The sequence below is a fragment of the Sycon ciliatum genome, chromosome 4 (assembly GCF_964019385.1).
Source record: "Sycon ciliatum chromosome 4, ocSycCili1.1, whole genome shotgun sequence".
NCBI classification, from domain to species: Eukaryota; Metazoa; Porifera; class Calcarea; order Leucosolenida; family Sycettidae; genus Sycon; species Sycon ciliatum.
In genome coordinates, this window is record NC_088646.1 from 29,233,740 (window position 1) to 29,254,024 (window position 20,285).

A 20,285-nucleotide genomic window follows, 5' to 3' on the forward strand; every position below is an offset into this window, starting at 1 on the left:
TGCCTGCCCCATCGACTTTGAATGTCCTGACTTCCTGCTCGCCGCTGGCCAGATCGCGCTCGAACCAGTTGACCCCAGTTGACCCTAGCCGAGTTTCTGTCGCTTGTAGACTGTAGTGTGTATGGTTGCGCTGTAGATTTGCAACAGATGGGGTCCGCGAGTCGTAAAATACCGGTATTTTAGGAATCCATTGTCAGTTTGAGACATTTTTCAGCCGGGTGAGACTGGACCCGGTGGTATCTGTTCAGCCAGGTCGTGCAGTTCTCCAGCCGGGCGCGTGACCCGGCTGACCCGGCTCTCCAGCAGGCCCTGCCTATACCGGGATACCGGTACTGGTTTCAAGTGGAAAGCGTAACAGCAAACCCGATGACCGTGTGGAACCTAACTGATCTCAAATACGCATGCACAGACGTTCACACGTTCATTTTAGTCAGCGTTTTCTTCGAATCGACAGCATGCAAGTCACACGGAATACAGCACACAAACCCGGTACATGATCATGATGACCGGGACTTGAGAGTAACCAGCATCCAGTATGGAAAAACAACAAGCGTAATGACCAGCACTACCGTGTCACATGCGCTGAACACGTTCTTTAAAAAAAGAAAACGGGGGAAAATAGGAGATAAAATAGTGCTGTCCATGGTTACGGGGCAGTACAGCAGTACACCATGCATAGCAGAGAGTCGTGAATTGATATTTTACGACTCCCTGATGCATAACTGTACATAGCATACCCTGCATGGACCTCTATCATTGCATACAATACATCTAGTTCGGCAGCTAAAAAAAAGCAAAGTTGTGCGAATAAATCCGTCCGCCCAATATGGCGCTGCCGCTAAGGTATTCCAGAAGCAGGAGCTACGAGACTATGGCCAATTGTGTTCGACTACATCCGGTATTGTGTGCAATGTGACCAGCAAAAGCACAGAACTAAAGAGGAAAAAACAGTAATAAAATAGCTGCATAGCAAACAGAGGCGGCAACATCAGCAGCAGCGCGAGGCATGGCGAAAGAAAGAAATCTCGGTTTGGAGGAGAATCCACATGTCTAATGCCTTGGTGGAAGATCTACACTAATCATTTCGTCAGTTCAGATCAGTGAAGGGTAAAAGCAAGAATACGTCCAAACCATTCCTAAACAAAAGAGAAAACTAAATAGCTTTACCTCTGATATATTATTACCGGATCCTCCTGATCAGCATGTGTGTGTGTGTGTGTGTGTGTGTGTGTGTGTTTGCGCGCGCGCGCGCGCGCGTGTGTGTGCGTGAGGAATGTGACGGTCATTGCGTTTCATTGCGTTGATGACTTCTCAGTATTGGAACAAGTCAAGGCCCACACGGCACTCTCTATTCTATGAACGTGGACGGTGCCCAACCTTCTTGCCCGGACGAGGTGCGCACATACCACCAGCCAGTGTCAGCCTTCTCGACGATTTCCAGCGTATCGCCCTCTTCGAAGGAAACCTCTCCTTCTTCACCATGGTATGCGGCGGATGCGCGATTGCCGCCCTTCTTGGGAGGTTTCGGACGGCCTGGCTTAAGAGCTGCAGTACCGCCACCACGGCTGCTGCCGCTAGCTTTGACAGTTACCTTCTTCTTTTCTAGATAGGTGGATGGCGCCCATCCTTCCTTGCCACGGGAACGCACACACCACCAGCCACTGTCGGCCATCTCCAGCACGGTGACATCGTCGCCGGAGCGCAAGGAGATCTCATCCGGCCCATCCGCAGTGTAATCAGCTGACACAACGTACAAGTCCTTGGTATCGCCAGCGCCCTTGCTACCGCTACCTCCAGTAGAAGGCGGCGCAGACGGTTTCTCCGGCTTTTTCTTGCCACCACCGGGCGAGACTGATCTTCCAGCAGGCTGCGGCGGCTTCAGTGCCGATTGGCGTTTACCAGAAGATGATGGCTCGGACTTGCTACTAGCACCCACTGTCTTAACAGAGCCAGGAGTCTTCGCATTCCCTGGAGCCGCAGGAAGTGTTGGAATCGGAGGGCCCGTTTTCTTCGGTTTCGGTGGGTCGTCCGCTATGGCGTCGAAGTAGGTTGATGGTGCCCATCCCTCGCAGCTACCGAGCTTCATCAACCACCACCCGCTGTCGTTCTTCTCGACCAGCTGCAGAACGTCACCTTCCTTGAAGCTCAGGTTGTCCTTGTCCGTGTCTGCATAGTCTGCTGTAGCTTTGTAGTTATTACCACCGGTAGTTGACTTTACCTTCTCTGGAGTTTGGGGCTGCGGTTTCGCTTTGGGCTTTTCATCCTTCTTGGCATTGGGAGTGGCAGTGGATTTCACTGAAGACTTATGACCTGCACTAGGCTTGGAAGTCGGGGAAGGTGGGAAGGTTGGCTTTGGAGAAGTTTTACCTGACGCCTTGTCCACTTTACCTCCTGGTGGCCGAAGGGGCCTGGGCGATGCTTTCGGCTCTTTCGCTGCAGGCAACTTGATTGGTTTGCTGCGTGTCTCGTCACTGCCATCAGTTTCGTGAGCCAGTGGACTGGCTTTGCTGCCCACAGGCTTAAGAGCCAAGGCTGCAGCAGCAGCCGCAACAGAACCATGTCCTGAGCTAGCTGCTGCAGTGCTGTGCACTGAACTTCTGGACTTGGAGCTGGTCGAGGAGTTGTCACTGCCCTGTGCTGCCGGTGTAGGCTTTGCCGTGCCGGTGCTCTTGGTGGGCCTGAGGGACACCTTGGCAAGCTGTGACTGCATGGCACCAACGCCACCATCCGTACTGCCGCTGGACTTGGCTGAAGTTGCCGCAGCAGGAGCAGCACTCTCCATCGTGGGGGTGGACTTGGTCGGACGCAGTCCCACCTTGCTAATGTCAATGGCCTGCGGTTGCTTCGCCAGAGATGTGTTGCGACTGCTGCTGCTGTTCTTGCCAGAACTGGGTGGCGATACAGGGGCTGAGGAGGACTTGGCTGCAGCATCTGACTTGGTGTCTTCCTTGAGATATGACGAAGGTGCCCAGCCCTCCTTGCCGTCGATAACAACATACCACCAGCCGCTGGAGGCCATCTCCAGCACTTTCACGGGCCGATCGGCACTGAAGCTGATGCCGTCATCCGCCGCAGCGCTGAAGTCGGCGACGGTCACATAGCTGGTATGTGCCTTGTCGTCCACTTTGGGAGAGGTGCGGCCAGGCGTATCCGGAGGACTGGTCAGGTCTGACGCACTCGAGAAACTAGAGCTAGGCACCCAGCCTTGCTTGCCGTTCAGGTCCACAAACCACCATCCACTCTCGTTGCGCTCAATGACCTCCACCTCGTCGCCTTCGTGCACCGACAGCTCGGAGTCGCCGACGGCCTCGTACGTGCAGGTAACGAAGGCATGGCTTTCGCTGCTTGGCTGCCTGGCAATCGAGCTGCTGCTGGCTTTCTTCTTGGCCTGAGTGCCAGCGGGGGTCTCGGCCACGGAAGCTGCCGCAGCGGCTGAACGGAGAGCACTGGACGTGTCCTGCTTGGTCCGCGTCTGGCTGCGCATTTTCTTCGTGACCTGCATCAAGCATAACAGATTCGCCAAAACACAAATACGACGATGAGCGCGAAAGAACGATTCTTTGCAAAGGCACAAGTTGACATGACTAAAAAGGCCAGAGGCCAGAAACGTCTCCAGACAGGTCCCTCTGTGAATGAAACGAGAGATAACCCCAATTGACGCAGAATGGCCAATGAGCACATAAGTCATTCCCGGTAGTAGCAGTACTTACCTTGATGGACTGTCGACGTGGAGGCAAAGCACCTAAGTACAGCAAAGGAGAAGATACACACACAAGATGTACACAAGATACACACCTTGTTGAAGACAAGAGGATGACTCTACTTGTGCACACACAGTCACACCCTTCAGACGACAGACGTGACTATTATTGAGGTAGATTCGAAGTCACTGATCACTTCATCAATGCTCTGATGCTCTCATCATCATCACACAGTTTAGCACACCAAAGGTGCACACAAAAAGAAACCAGCAACAGTTTATCTTTCTTTTTTTAAGTGAACATACATCAAGTTTTTTCTTCTTGGAAAGGATGCATGGGGAGGGGGGGGGGGGGGGGATAGGACTTTTAAATGCGACACAAATACGACCGGAATCACAGCTATACCTGATTGTCGATGGTTGCTCGGAGAGAGCAATGGATTGTCGGGAACTGTTGGCTTCCGCAAGCTTTCGGCTGCCAATCCAGCTGCGGCTGCTCCTCCTCCCGTTCCCGGTGTTTGCTTGGTGTTCTGGAGTGTGTCGGTGACGGCTGCATGTGCGGTGGAGACCACCTGCACTTCTGAAGTCGGTGCATTCTCTGCAGGCCTGGCACTCATGTACTGCAGATACGCAGCAGGAACAATACCTTCCTTGCCTTGATACCTGTGCATGAGACGCAGAAAGAGCGAGAGAGAGAGAGAGAGAGAGAGAGAGAGAGAGCGATAGAGAGAGAGAGAGAGAGAGAGAGAGAGAGCGAGAGAAAGAGAGAGAGAGGGGGGGGGGGGGTAGATCGATAGACAGACAAACAGACAGTGAGTGTATGTGTGTGTGCGCGTGTGTGCGCGCGTGTATGTGTGTGTACCATACGGAGTGGCGTGCCAATGCCCACCGACCACACAGGGCACCCCCTGCATCCAACTACAGTGCTGCTAAATGGAATCCAGTCACTGCACTCAAGTTTGCGCTTGGGTCTCGCTGTCAGTGTACCTACTAGTATGCATAGCAATCCCCCGTCCCCGTGTCTTTTTGTTCCTAATTCATGTATACAATCTCTACTCAATGTCTGGCCAGCTGGTGGAAAAAGACATACGGCTCGTCACAAGAGGAACGCACTAGACAGACATTTGTTAGGGTCAAAATGCCCACGCAACACCCCTGCGTCTTATTTGCAACGCCAGTATTCCGACAAATTTCGTCTGATCTCAGCCAATTCACTCTCCCTGCTCGTAACAACTTCAATTTTTTACAAACTGATGTGACTGCATGTGCCATTTTCAATGAGTTACCACGTCGCTGCATGGCCAAGTAGGTGGGGAAATCCCTTTGCAGAGCCCAATCACTGGCCAGAATTGGTTTGCATTGCCGTCAGCTGTAGAAACACACCTCCCCCCCCCCCCCCCCCCCCCCGCTACTGTCTTTCCAGCGGTTATTGCTATGCCACAGCATAACGCGACAAGTTTCAAAAGCAGTGGTTCACTTACCGTACGCGCCACCAGCCTTCAAGATTCTTCTGCACCACCTCGACAACTACGCCCTTCTCGAAACTGATCTCGTCCCGTGCTTGTGCCTTGTACTCTTGAGTTGTGACAAACTTCTCCTCTGCGATGACAGCACAACACAGCACAGTGCAACTCAAGCAGCGCCATGAACACCTAATTCTGTCATTGGTTTCCTCCTTTCGCCCTCCTTTTTTGCCTTTCTTTCTCTCTAACGTGGTGGGGGGGAAACACTCCACACTCTCCAAATCATGTTATCCACCAGATACCTTACGTCAGGAGTGCTACCAAGTCATTTCAAATAGAAATTTGCAAAGGCAGGGCCTGCTGGAGAGCCGGGTCAGCCGGGTCATGCGCCCGGCTGCGGAACTGCATGACTTGGTTGAACAGATAACACCGGGTCCAGTCTGACCCGGCTGAAAAATGTCTCAAACTGACAATGGATTCCTAAAATACCGGTATTTTACGACTCGCGGACCCCATCTGTTTTTTTTTGTTTTTTTTTAAATAATTAAAGCCTCTTTTACGGGCGAACAAAACACGGAGGATTGGAAAACAAATCACTTAATGATGACGTCACATGTGATCAGAGAGCAAGAGAAGCATAGCACAGTCCGCACAATCACGGGCCAAGGCTCAACGGGACACCCTAGCCTCCACGACAGCCAGGGAGGCACAGCCATCCATTGGAGGCTGCCAAACTCGGCGAGCCCCACGCAGACACATGACACTCGAACGCAGCAGGGCGAAAGACAGCCTGCAGCGGAGGTGGGCAATTAGCACAGAATACGCCTCCCTCCCACGTAGCGACTGGAGATGTGCAATCCGGCTCACCAGTGCAGCGGCACCCTTGCCGCATCCTCCGGTGGAAGAGAGCACAAAGGGGAGAAAAGTGGATCGCTCCACTTCTCGGACTCTCCGATCGTATCGACGCCGTTTCTCTTGCTCGTGGGACCCCATCTGTTGCAAATCTAGCGCAACCGTACACACTACAGTCTACAAAGTACAAGCAACAGACTCGGCTACGGTCAACTGGGGTCAACTGGTTCGAGCGCGATCTGGCCAGCGGCGAGCAGGAAGTCAGGACATTCAAAGTCGATGGGGCAGGCATGCAGTCAAAAGCGTAACTTTGGCTGTACAATGTAGCTTTTGACACAGTTGCAAGTTTTCATCCGACTGGTGATTCGGACGATGGAGGTCGCAGCGAAGAGAAAAAGAACTCACGCTTTCCAAGACTCTTGGAAGAAAGGTCGACCCTGGCTGGACTACGAGCATGCCAGTCTATCCATGTCATGCGCTTTGTGCAAGACGCATTTCCAAACTTTGGAAATCCACCGCCGCTCGTGTTCCGGGAACACGAGCGGCGGTGGATTCGGTCGCGATGCGTGGTTGAAAGGTAAGAACTCCGCGGCACTGCTTCGAATTATCGGCATGCTGCTCGGCTCCTGGGTGCTGCAGGCACCCCCCCCCCCCCCCTCCAGTGCTCTATTATGTGAACATGTTCGTCCTACTACTAGCACTAATTAGAAAACAGAATTCCTTTTTTCAAATTGTTAAATCAGAATCCAATGGAACTGCTTTGCATTCTTCACGTTATGTCATTTACCTTCTACATTTATTTTGCAGACTTTGATAGTTCGCCTTGTTGTTCTCTAAACGATTTCCGGTACTAAATTCGCCTTTCTGTTTTCCTGCGTTTTGAGCAGGCTTTTTGGTTGTTTTTCTGCTGGATGATCTGACACGGCTTGACCCGGCTGGCCTGCATGCGCCAGGCACACTCTGACCGGGCTGTGTTGAATGTCTAGAGCAGGCCCTGAGAGGATATGCATGTGCATCCCCCGGGTTCCTGTAAGAGAATCAAAGCCGGTGCTTATACTACAAGGAAGAATTGCACGGGTCACACAATGCAGGATGTGCAGTTGTTTTCACAACATCTACCACTACACGAGCGAGATGCCCAAAAGTGAGGGTACCGGCTTCGGACAAACAGACTGTAAACCACCATTGCCTTTCTTTCCCTGAGTGAGAATCAAGCTAATGCAGCTATGAAGCACACCACACAGCAAGTGCATCCACGACGGGTACTATATTTTCCGGAGTATAAGCCGCACTATAAACACCAGTAAATTATCCCCCCCCCCAAAAAAAAAGTCGGAGCGGCTCATACTACAACGGTCAAATTGTCTGTATTTCGTGACAACAAATCTGGGTGCCGCAGCTTATACGGCAGAAAGCATGGTAGGTAACCAGCCCTGTTCCGCTTTAGCAAACTGTACACTCTACTAGTATCTTACCATCGCCTTTAGATGCAACCGTCTGTGCTTCCTTGGCCTGACCTCCGCCCTCTGCTGGCTCCAGATAGGACGCTGGCACCCAGCCCTGCTCCTCTTCGACATTGACAAACCACCAGCCTGAGCAGAACACAAGAGCAGGTGCCAAGGTGTGAGCGGGCACTTAGTAACTTACTATAGCAGTGCAGAGTACAGTCAGTAACATGAGAACACCATTACCAAGCGTACATTACCCGCATGGGTGTGTGTGCAACTGCCTGCACTTTCTCTAGCCAATGCTGCGACGGAAGAGTATCAGATCACATGACATTGGAATGATTGAATCAACAAGTTACGCTGGCAAGTGGTGCAAAGTGGAGACCAGAGAATTGCATCCGCAGCAGAGTTGCGTACAACCCTGTGGCTGGCGTGCACATGGTGCAGACACGCGGTGCAGACAGGGTGCATTGGTCACGGTAATGTGATGTGAAGTTCTGCCGTCATCGACCCCATAGACTGCAGTTGCACACTCTTGGATAGTGTAACAAAGGTAGTACATGTTGTGATAAGGCTTGCCTTACATCAGCAAACAGCCTACACGGAAACAGAACCGTACATGCATGGACAAAGATCAATAGCGGAACCAATGTCAATTGAGATGGAAAACATATACATGTATCGTATAGTTAAGGCAAACCCGTCAGAGGCTTGAACTAGCCTCAGCGCTTACCATTCTCGTTCTTTTCCACAACTTCCACGCTTACTCCCGCCGACAGATTCACCTCGTTCTTCTGCTTCTTCTTGTAGTCGGCAATGGCCACGTATTGTTCAAGCAGCATTGGTTCGGAGATGACTTCGCCAACCACTGGACAAGGTACATACATGCAGCAGCAGCAGACAGTGAAGGTATGCCAAGTGAGAAGCCACGTCGTGCACATCACAAAGTCAACTTGGTCGAGCTGCACTCAAACGCCTCTCACCTGAGAGCCTTGGGACCGGGCACCCGAGGGCCGAGAGCCTTGGAGACCGGGCGCTGCCCATATCTCAGATTAGCCCGTTGCTCATGACAGCTCATCTATCATGTATCGTTTCACTTTTTGATGAAGTTAGTTTATTAGGCATGCATTGCACATGTTCAGGATAAGAAAAAGAATCTTTTGATGAAAATGAGTGGATTACACAGGCTGACAGTGACAAGACGTATTATTATTTTTTTTTAAAGCACACGCACGTATTCGATTGAATAAAAGTCCAATATCGAAGCAGTTTTAGCCTTAACAACTTACGCTGAAGGTGCCCGGTAGAGAGACAGGCCCGTATCTGAGGCGTCCAGATAGAGACGCTTGCGTGTATTTTGTATTCGTTACAAGACATTACGCACAGTGTTGTCTCCGAAGTCGTAACAACCTCTTCTTCACAGTGTTACCTGAGTTATCATATTACTACTGATTAAGAACATGCTCAAGTATTATCTCGTTATGAGCAGGTTATGACTCACTCTTCGATTTGCTCGTTGAGCTTTTTCCATCTGTAGTACAGCCCAACAACAATATTAGAATTGAAGAGCGTTAGCAGATCAGAGGTGGAGAGCATGTGTGTGTGTGTGTGTGTGTGTGTGTGTGTGTGTGTGTGTGTGTATGTGCATGTGTGTGTGTGTGTGTGTGTGTGTGTGTGTGTGTGTGTGTGTGTGTGTGCGTGCATGTGTGCGCGTGCGTGTGTGTGCTTGAGTGTGCACGGCTTTTGAAGTGTACAGTGTGACCATTTTCCCTGGTCATGATTGCATAAAGTGCTGCACACTAATTAATTGTGTGCTCTTCTAGTGTACGTGTGCTTGGAAATCTAGCCCTACAATATGCATGGTTCTTAGGTGCTCAGTGATGAGACAAGACCTGTTGGGTCGATACAGCTATCTGAGCGGTCAGTACCCGCTGAGTTGGAGCAGTTTTGTTGCTTGTTCGTGAACGTGGTTGGCCGGAGAGCACGTGCAGTAGTGGCAATGCGCTGTGACTCTAGTTGAATCAAAATGCTGAAAGCTTCTGCTTACCCGCTTCATATCAAGCTGACGGCACAAGTACACAAATTAAAAGGTTAATGTAGTCTTGCTCAAGGTAATACGTTATTGATTTCAAGGGAAACGAAAGTTACGTCCAACTCAAGGTTAAACAAATTGAGGGTACAATTCCCTGTATACATTGAGTTCAGTCGGTAAAGGATTAAATGAATCACAACAGGCGATGAATCAACATTCACCCGCACACAAAAGTACCGTTGATCCCCCCCCCCCACACGCCATGTCGCTTCCCAGCTGGGTTTTCGGCAGGGGGCGGGAAGGAATTAGATCAAGGCTGTCAAGTGCAGTACGATGTACAACAACGTAGAAGTTCAGACTCAATGTGCTGGATTGTGCACATTTTCATCCTGGATTGGCAAGTATTGTGTACAGCGGTGCATGCGTCGGTTCAACATTGTACTTTCGTTGTATACGCCGAAGTCGCTTCACAGGTAGAAAATCGACAGGGGGCGGATCAACGGTACTTTACGGTACATACATACACATGCATAGGGACTATGCATGAGAGAAGACATGAACTGCACTCAAGGAGCAGCGTGGTTCCCTACCTTGGTTTTTCCGCGCATCTTTCCTAAAACAACAAGCAGCATAAAGAGGAGGTATACACACAGGAAAAGTCTATTAATACCGAGCATTACGCACCAATGTGTGAGATACCGTCGACCAGAAATATAATGTTCATTGTATACCGGCAGCAACGACAACAGATTCAATCCTCAATACTGCGAATACAAAAACACATCACGAACTAAGAAGAGCTCCGACGTTCGGAGCAGACACTTTCTTCACGGAAACACATTGGCTTGAATTACGGCAGAACACAGAGTACTTACTCATCTCTGACAGGATTCAAGTCGTCATCCTCCACCTGAAAGAACTGCAGTACGTCAAAGCACTCCGAGATGTGCGGTGGAAGGCGAATAAGAGCCTGTGGAAGAGAATGTGACAGACACACAGACAGACAGACAGACAGACAGACAGACAGAGAGAGAGAGAGAGAGAGAGAGAGAGAGAGAGAGAGAGAGAGAGAGAGAGAGAGAGAGAGAGAGAGAGAGAGAGAGAGAGAGAGAAGTAAGGTAAGGTCATGATACGGAGAAAAGAAAATACCGTATTTCCCCGCTTGTAACTCGCAGCCCCATTTCCAGGTCCATGTCATATCGTTTTTATGTATTCACTTCAGTAGTAAGTCATGCTCGATTGTAAGTCCCCCCTTTGTTGGCCCTAAAGTTAGGGATAAATTGGGGAAATGCTGTTCATGTCCTTGATTGACAACGAGGGAGCCAACCGGAATACACACTCTTACCTTGCTTGGTAGTTAAACATGTTTTTTTCCGATTTTGACAGCATGTTACAAGGCGAGGACGCATAGTGCTCCTGACTACGACCATAACCCGGTTGGCAGAAATGGTCGCAACACCGGGACTCTGCCAACCGGGTTATGGTTGTAGTCAGGAGCACTATGCGTCCTCGCCTTGTAACATGCTGTCAAAATCGAAAAACACTCTTACCTTGCAGTACTCATCAATGTCGGTAAGGCGCTTCATGGCAACATTGCGAACATGGCTGCGGCCAAATATGATCTTGCCTGTAACACAAACATGGGCAAGTGTAGTCACATGACAATGACGTGAAACCACTCCACAGGCTGTGCTCCATCAAAAAGGGAAAGCATACATCCATGACATCAACAACTCACAATCAGCGACAGCATGCTACCAATGTGCGTGCGTGAGTGTGCACACACACACACACACACACAACAGGGGCGTAGGAGAGGTTTTGGAAGTGGTACGACCAAAGGTCGGTGCGGCCGAAGGCCGTGTTGGAGGGGGGTCCGGGGGACCTCCCCCGGGAAAATTTTGTAAAAAGACACAAAATCCTGCGTTCTGGGAACTTCTGGCACACTTCAGGCGCAGTGCAAGTGTGCAGTCGAGTCGAGTACAGTCCTCAGTATAGTACTATACTAGTACGACTGCAGATGCATAACAGATCTACGAGTACGAGTCTAGAAAAATGGTCAATGTCTGATGCGCATACATGTACATATGTATGCATCGATGGATCCTGATTTTTTTATTACGGTTTTGAACGTTCCAGACGGACCACACTTTTCGAAAAGTGGTACGGCCTTGGTCGTACCAGTCGTAGCGGGTGCTACGCCCCTGCACAAACCCGCACAGCTTCAGACCGACCAGGCGCACGTATTGCCGCACACAGCGGTACAGAGCTCTTCTACTTTCTCACCTGGCAAGAAGGGGATCATTCGCTGAGTAGGATCATCCTCACCGCCTTCCTCGGGAAACAACTCGAGGATCCGCACCTAACCAGCAAACACCAAACACACACAAACAGCCACGGATCGTCATCATCCACTACCCTCACGTACACATGCTCCTAACAGTACATGCAATAGCCCGTAGTACCAATGGTGTACGCTTGACTACACACGGCCTCTGGCGCCGCTTTCAGTACATGTTTCCATGGTTGCAGACGTCACTTCTCTCGGGCTCAACATTCTCCACCATTTCCAGCCAAAGTACTACTACACTCGACAAAACAATCTGGCCAATGCTGCACATGGTAGTCTATTTACCATGCATGCAGCATTGGCCAGATTTTTTGGGCAAATATGGTAGCTGACCCTATCGCCGGTAGCTTCCTGAGGGACAATTCTACATACCGTATTATCTCTAATATAAGCACGGTCCTTTATTTTTTCAATGTACCTCCGCCCCGTGCTATTATTGGAGACGTTCCTTTATTGGAGATTGTTCCATTATTATTTCAACCTCATTTCAGAGGCTTGTTGCATGCCAAATTCATGTCAGACACACACATTTCAGGGTTTTTTCGCCGGTACAGATAATGAATTTACACAGTGTGCTTATAATGGAGACTGAGCACTTTATTTTTTGAATGCCGCCCCAAGGTGTTCTATTATTGGAGACGTGCTATTATTGGAGACTGTGCTTATAATAGAGATAATACGGTAGGTTGTCATCTCCATTGTGCTGTCTGATACTCCACCCAGGGCACCCTACACCACTAACCGATGCACCAGGTGATAGCTACATCCATATCTGCAGCCTCAGTCCCCGTCGCTCATGGTGCCACCCAATCATGAACATCCACTGGAGCGCCGCCGGTACAAGCTTGAGTTCAACGACTTATCAGGCAGCTCAAGGTTTCCCATGATGCTTTACACTTGACCCTGTTTGACATCTCAACCGGGGTTGATTTCAAGGAACGTACTGCCATGATTACACGTGTAATTGGCGCCAGGACTGCAAACTCAGTGAAGCGATCATACTGTACTCCATACTATCAAAACGGACTTTTGTCGGCACATTGTAACAATCTCCTCAGGCAACCTGCTTCATGTACACACCCACAATTTTCCAACCGTACCGAATTTCAACCCAGGTTAAACCCGACCCTGGCTAAACCTGACCGGAGTTAAACTCGACCCGGGTTCATAGTCTCCCGAAAACACAGCCTCAGTACTATACACACAGACTTGGTAGAAACACAGGCAGGCTGACCTGTCCTATGCTGGCATACCTGAAGCTCAAAGAAGCGACTGTAGCGCCTGAAAACGACTGTCCGTGATCCGTCCGACCAGTTGACATTGACTACGTATACCTGTGTGTGTGGAGAGATTGTGAATGTGCAGCGTGGTGTTACCACGGTGAAAGCACAAACCCGTATGCAAACGCACACAAACAGTCACACACACACACACGCATGCTCGCACGCACACACACACACACACACACACACACACGTATGCGTGAACACTGTCACAGGTACGCATGCAGCCAGGCACACATGGCGAGAATGAGGTTCATTTACGATTCACTTCGGTCGGCGACGTGCACCAGCAACTTTAACCATCAGTAGTGAAGCCGTTCGAAGACGTAACTACCGGTATAATTATATCATAGCTAATATCTAGTTATGTTAATAAAGTAGTGTTGCTACATGATGTAGTATTGAAATAGCCGTCGACTGTTGTGTTCGTAGCAAGAGTGGGGTTGTCATTCAGACAGTAAACTACCACGCACATTCAAGTCAGATGCTCTGCAAAGCTGAAACCCTCTGATAGGCTACTTGCCTCGCGGTCCTCGCCTGAGTCATCCCCAAAGGGATAACACAACCAGTAGATAAATTCACAAGAACTATAGTGAATTTTGCATGTGTAATGTAAGTGTGACCAGCAGCACTATTCTATGCACATACGTAATGTTTTGAAGGCACTCTTCTCTTCTCAACGTCCACGACGTCCACGGAGTTGACCACGCGTTTCACCATCTTTCCACAACCCCGATTGCCAGTACTGAATTCCTCAAGCTCATGCTCTAGGCCCTCTCATCTTCATCAAGTTTATTAATTTCGAACAATTAATTTATTCGAATAATGTACTACAAATTGTACAATTGGCACAATCATGGAGCTTGGAGGAAGATCCGACGTTCCACTTCAAACTGGCTTTTAGTCAACTTAGAACACGATGCAGCGTCACTCCAAAAGGATTGAAAGGATTACGAACTACTTGGCCAACTTCATACTTCTCTGTGTTGTCCTCACTGTCAAACTCAAAGACACTTGTTTGTACTTCGGAATTTCTGGTTTTCCCTCCACTCCAGTTTCGGACCAGTCGATCGTAGATTTAGATTTACCGTAGCGTGCATGAGGCCGTGCGTGCACGCGTGAGGACGCTTCGAAGACGCAACCCACGGGTGTTTGCAGTGCATGAACTCTGGCCAGTCGTCCCCGTACGCAAAATGCGTACGCATTCGGATCTACCGTACATTTCCTCGTGTTTTGGGCGAACCTGAGCGGTACGACGCTGTCGAATTGGGCCTGAATTTGCCCTGAACCAGCCGCTATCGAAGTAAAATTAGGTGTTTTGAAGACCACACGGGAACACTGCGGCCATGTCTTCTTTCCTGCGTCGTTTGTTTGAAAATCGGAGTGTTTTTGAGCTCGTAGTTTCGTCTTCGTTGTGGAATGGCCGTGCGTACATTCGCCTTGGAATTACCAAAGTCACACCCCGTTTCTTACATTACCAGGAGTTTTGCCGGCAGCCACGATAGTTTTTATCCCTGCTTCCATACATCCTTTCATTGAATAGCCAAACGAAACTTTGTGGCGCGCCTTAGTTTTTTGTGGCGCGGGGGTCTCAAGTTTGTCACTTCGAGTTGTACACAACAGCCACATCATCTCAAAGGACCAAAAACACCAAGTGAGCAAAGTATTTCAACGTTGCGATTTTGCCTGACCTACTGTGAAGATGGAGACTTCTACTCGGTAGCAGATACTCGTATCAATAAGCTGGGAGGGAGAGCGTGGCGAGTAAAATGTTGGGATGAAAAGAGCCACATTCTCTCTCGGAAAAGTCGTCGTTCTCACACACGTACACTTGCTCTACCCAGATCTGCCAGAAGGCTAGATTTTGCATGCACGTGCGAGATTCGCATCCGCCGCGCACATAGCCAGAGTCGAAATATTTGTACTCTCGGATTTGCCGCCATCTTGACGAGTGGCCGCTGCGAAACACCCGTGAACCGGATAACCATCCTGACTGTGCATGTGAAAGTGTGCAACTGTTGTGTTCATGGTGTTCAGGTGTTCCATGTGTAGACGTGATTTTTCTTGCATCAGATCAGGGAGTACATGTATCGGTACGCGGTACTACTTGTAATAACTGCACTGGTAGGTCTATTATTTTGATGTGTATGCAGTGGGATGGGCCGGGCATGCTGAGGCGCTAGGCCCGTAGAGCTCTACGTGCGGGTTGCCATTATTTCTGGCCTCACTGTAGTGTAGCCTGACCGTCGAGTGAGACAGTTCAGGTTCACCACCAGTCCTGTCTTTACAGAACTCAAGCCTTGCCAAGTTTGGGCAACTGCGCAGTAATGACGGTGGCGATCAATGAAACAGACGAATGACTCAAACTCAATGATTATGTGGGCTGGGCCGATCTTGCATAAAGATAAGCCAACGCTAGGCACGGGAATTGACATCACTGCGTAGACTCAATTATTTTATTCCTCCTGGAGTCCTCTTCTTCTTGCACTAGCAACTACATGTACTAGTAATATTACCCGTATAAGTATCTACAGGTGGCCTATACAGAGTCCACGCAAAAATGTTGTTGTAACTCCTTTTTCCTTTTCCTTTTTTTCCTTTTTCTAGTCTTCTTGTACGAGTCTCGTACTGCCCTGCACCCTTTCTTCTTTGGAGACCGCCTGGTGTCATGTACATGTAACACAGTTGGAACCTTTTTTAGTTGCTAGTGCAGTGCAGGGATCGATAAATGCATGATGATCACATGTACCGGATTTGTTCTCAGTTAAAACGGTTTGCCTCCTTCCTGTGACAAACCTGTAATTTGAGACTTGGCGTAACAAGGAATTGCCACTAGCTCGCCACACAGGCAAACAAACGAGCCACATCGTCGTCCAACAGTGAACTGGCACAACAGTGCATGGCATGCTGTCCAACAGTGAACTGGCTCAACACTAGCAGTGCTGCATGGCATGCTGCATGGCCCGTAACCGGTACCTCCGGGACTAGACTGTACTGCCTCCCGGAGTTCAGGAACATCGCTTACTTACTTGTCAGTGCACGTGTTACACAACATTGCCGTGTTGGAATTCTGCAATACAAGAACTGGCAATGCTCTGCAATGTCGCCGGGTGTTCCAGCCGCAGTGTTCCAAGCGGGTGTGATTTTTAAAATGCACATAATTATTGAGAACAGGCGGTTTCGCCTCCTTTGATACATGTGAACGACAGAGGGAATGAGAGAAAGAGAGGGGGTGGGGAGAGGAAGGGTAGAAAATAATTTTAGCGAGTCAACCTCAGGGGCCTGGGCTACACTAAAGCAAAAATGGAATGGGAATATACTATTATACAAAGTAGCATCATACAACTTGATAAACTGAAGGTGGCTGGGCTCGGAAGGGTGCCTCAGAGATGATCAGGACAGGAGGGAGCTGGTACCACAGGACAGGTGCATGTCTTCTTCTATTACTAACAGTAACACGTATACCGGTACTAGCCCTGAAAGAGGATGCAGTAACTACATCAGTACATGTACATGATTGTACAGTGAAACCTGTCAGACGACCCCTCTGTAAAACCATGGTCTCTGTTTCCAGGTGGTCTCCTTATGTAGGGTCATTTGACTGGAAATAGCATACCTTGGCCCTGGCCTTGGTCCTGGGTTCAGTGGTCTTCTAGGACAGGTGGTCGCCTTGACAGGTTTTTACTGTACCGATAGTTACATTGTACAGTGTACATAATTATATGCCTCTCAGTATGAACCTGTTTGCCCGCCGTACTTTCGTTGTCGGTGTTATTCAGCCTGATCTAGAATATGCTCTCCCTGTATACCTTTCGTTTACATGTATATCCGCTAAAAATTGAAACAAGCTAGCCTCACTCCACCGGCGCGCTGTACGAGTTGCTTGTGGCGCATCACCCCAAGCTAATATCACGCCACTTCTTCACCACCTCAATGTTTCCTCTTTCCAATATCGATCAGTATTTTTGTTCCTTGTACTTATTTCCCACTGTTACTGTATTAAGCCGGCTGTTTGCTTGCAGTCCCTCTTTCCCATCTGTACGTCTACCCGAACTACTCGCGGCTCAACAATTCATAACATGAATATCAATCGCTATACAATGTGTAGATCTATGTCTGGCTTTCTGTCCTTTTCAAGTAAATCGGCTCTTGTTTGGAATTATTTACCAGACGACCTGAAGTCCTGCACTACTATCGCAGATTTCCGCGTCAAATTGGCTATTTGGCTAAAAGACAGCTTAACTCTTAATCATTGTTGTGATTTGCTTTCAAGCAATGTGCATAATCAGTAAATTGATGTTGCTGTTTTTGTTTTTGTTTTTTTTTTGGTTTCCCGTTCTCGGGCCGGGGCCTTCTAGGCTGCATTCGATTGTAGAAACTGGATCCCGATCCCCGCCGACCAGATCACTTCGATCGGACGGATACAATCGAATGTGCACAACCGATAATCCGTTTCAAGGCCTTAGCAACCGCGTTGCTACAGCTCATCCCGCAGTATCTCTGTACGCGTTGTGGTAAACTCTTGACCTAGTGTACGCATATTGCGAGTTTTGAGTAGATACGAGTCGTACTATCGAAATGAATCCGTCGAATCCGTCGAATCCGTCTCTGGGAGGTGGGTTGACTGGATCCGAATCCGTGCTCTCGGGATCCGGATTCGTACAATCGAACATGCACAAATTTGGCGAATCCGGGTCCGGGGCTGATGGATTCGTACAATCGAACATGCCCCTATTCGGTACTCTTTGTAGTTGTACTTCTGTACTGTTGAGCTATCCGAATTCAAATAAACATAAAAAATAAAAATAAAAGTACATGTAGTATCAAGAGTACATAAGCTTTGGGTACAACTCGCTTGTGGTCACTTGTCTTTGTACTGTTTGCCAGTGTAACCTTTTGAACCATGTCACGTGATTTGAAGTTCTGCCGTCGGAGCACTACGAGGTGAATAGCAATTTCTGGACATGAAAATAAAATAGAGGCCCACTGGCTGTGTGTTTTACATTTTTCATATCTTTTTGTATCTATTGTATGGCCTAATCCTTCATCTTTCCAAATATGTGACAATTGCTCATGCTGTGATCCCAGAGACTGTATAGCAGGATGTTTTCGACAGGCCAATTTTTTGGCCTAAAATTCAGTGTGTGGAATTCTGGACATGAGAGTAAAATACTGAGCGTCAATAGGCATCCTATACTGCACCATTTTTGTTATTTTTTCTATTGGTGTACTGCAGTTGGCCTCTCCACACTTCCAGCCAGCAGGTCCAAGACTATACAGCGTCTGAAGTGGAGTGCACATGGGGAACCGGAAGCCAACGATTCGTCCATTACTTCTTATTTTACTCAAAATTCAAAATTCTCTTACGACATAGTACCACAAAACTCGTTGAAATGCCTCCCAAGAAAAGGCTATCAACAAGGCACCGACACGAGGAGAAACTACAACAGCCCAGCTGTCAACTACAACAAGAAAAAAGTTCATCAACCTGACTGACTTGACTCTACACGCGACGAAAAATTATTTTACTCGAAATAGCAATTCACCTCGTAGAGGTTGTGCAGGCAGTTGCACACTCTTGGGGGTTATGTACTCTTGGTAGTATGGTGCATTGTGCTGGAATTATGCCAATGATGCGGCTTCGGTCCAATCTAATGGTATGGTGAACTAAATACAAACAACCCTTGGCGGATTATGCTCGGTAAATTGCTGAATTACCGGTATGCCGCTTCCATTTTGCCCAAATTATGCCAGTGAGTATGCTACCGCAATATGCTGGAATTATGCCAATGATGTTGCTATTGTACCCTTGCACTCTTGTTGCACTTTGCAACGACTCTGGCACCATGACAGCACAGCTTATAAGCGGTAACATTCACCAGGTTATTTCCTGTATCGACATGTATAAACATGCCTAAATATGCTTGGAGCATTAAAATCTTCAGCCAGCATCGTAAGGTTATGCCGACCCTCTGGTCTCAGGAGTTAGCCCTTTCCCAAAGATGCCATAATTTTTCGCAACTTTTGCTTTTCGCAACCGTGCCAAAACAAGTGCAAGTATTGGTTGCTGAAATCACATCTATATTTTCAGAAAAAGGTCAAAAGTTGCTAGTATCGCAACTTTTAAAAAATTGGAGAGGGAAGGGAATGCACATTATCGTAACTACCGTTGATCAACTATTTCTCTGAAATGAGTCTGAAGGCAGGCGAGAAATGAGCGAGTATGCAATTATCTGTCCGACATCAACGCCGTGCTATACACATCTGCCTTCGGATTCCCCTCTTTGCACCAGTTCACCACAGCTCCCTCCTCCATCACGGAAAGCTTCCCACCCTTAGCTCACGACTCCACAAGTCCTACTAGCATGGGACATCCACCACCAAACCTCCCCATCACACCTGCAACAACCACATCTTGCACCACAACGTCAACCATACACCCTTCGACAGACAAGGACCTACTCCATCGGACGCGCACACACAAACAGGCACCGAGATTCCCCCATCAACAGTGCCCTCACCCTCTACAACTCACTCCTTATCGACATCACAACCCAACATCGTAGAAATTCTTCCCGAAACAATGCATCCAGTCTTCTTTTGAGCAGTACCTGTTCCTGCTCCGCGCACGCGGTTTCTGATATCTCGAACTAGTAATTAACTACCTCGATCACCCCTGCTAACGTTTTTGCCCCCAATCGTTTTTCATGATCAATTGCTTCTTGCCTCCCCGGTTAATTTCCATCTAGCTATTTCTGCCTAGTATCAGTTCTATCACACTTATCAATCGTCCTTATTGGCGTTACGCCATCGTGGAATAAAATAATATAATAATGTAGTTCGTGATTTGACCGTTTGACCCCATGCCATGGGGCCAAGGTTGCGGAATAGTTGCGAAATAGTTCGCAAAAATGAAGAAAGTTGCGAAAGTTACGATTTCTTCCAAAACAACGAAAAGTTGCGAAAAAAGTGGCGAGCATCTTTGGGAAAGGGCTATCAGGAGTCCTTTTATGCCAGGGCATAATTTTTAGACAAAACCCGAAGATTGTGCCAGAAAATATGCCAAGATAATCCGCCAAGGGCTTGTGCACTGAGTCTGTGTACAGTGGATACACTGAACTGAAGACAAGTATGAGAGGGGGTATGGAAGTGCACAT

General features: G+C 48.6%; 1 protein-coding gene across 3 annotated transcripts; it reads right to left on the reverse strand.

Annotated features, from left to right (window-relative positions):
* Positions 1-1,292: 1,292 nt before the first annotated feature.
* Positions 1,293-14,202, reverse strand: LOC135815509 (SH3 and PX domain-containing protein 2B-like). Of its 3 annotated transcripts, XM_065328816.1 has the most exons (13): positions 13,777-14,202; positions 13,099-13,179; positions 11,782-11,857; positions 11,046-11,122; positions 10,371-10,465; positions 10,086-10,108; positions 8,965-8,994; positions 8,197-8,331; positions 7,491-7,607; positions 5,182-5,299; positions 4,107-4,363; positions 3,711-3,742; positions 1,293-3,496 (listed from the first exon to the last, which is right to left on the reverse strand). In XM_065328816.1, the coding sequence occupies exons 1-13, from the start codon at positions 13,846-13,848 to the stop codon at positions 1,349-1,351; spliced, it is 3,261 nt and encodes a 1,086-aa protein (XP_065184888.1). In that variant the 5' UTR covers positions 13,849-14,202; the 3' UTR covers positions 1,293-1,348. The 3 variants fall into 3 exon arrangements, with proteins under 3 accessions (XP_065184888.1, XP_065184889.1, XP_065184890.1); XM_065328817.1 differs by lacking the exon at positions 8,965-8,994 and having other exon boundaries at positions 13,777-14,201; XM_065328818.1 differs by lacking the exons at positions 8,965-8,994; positions 10,086-10,108; positions 10,371-10,465; ... (2 more) ...; positions 13,099-13,179; positions 13,777-14,202 and adding an exon at positions 8,753-8,892.
* Between the last annotated feature and the right edge of the window lie 6,083 nt (positions 14,203-20,285).

Coding starts and splice junctions, on each gene's coding strand:
- LOC135815509 (XM_065328816.1), bottom strand. CDS start 13,848: ATGGTGAAACGCGTGGTCAACTCCGTGGACGTCGTGGACGTTGAGAAG. Junction 8,332..8,964: donor CTCAACGAGCAAATCGAAGA/GTGAGTCATAAC, acceptor TACCTTGTCCAG/TGGTTGGCGAAGTCATCTCC. Junction 3,497..3,710: donor CACGTCGACAGTCCATCAAG/GTAAGTACTGCT, acceptor TGCTTGATGCAG/GTCACGAAGAAAATGCGCAG.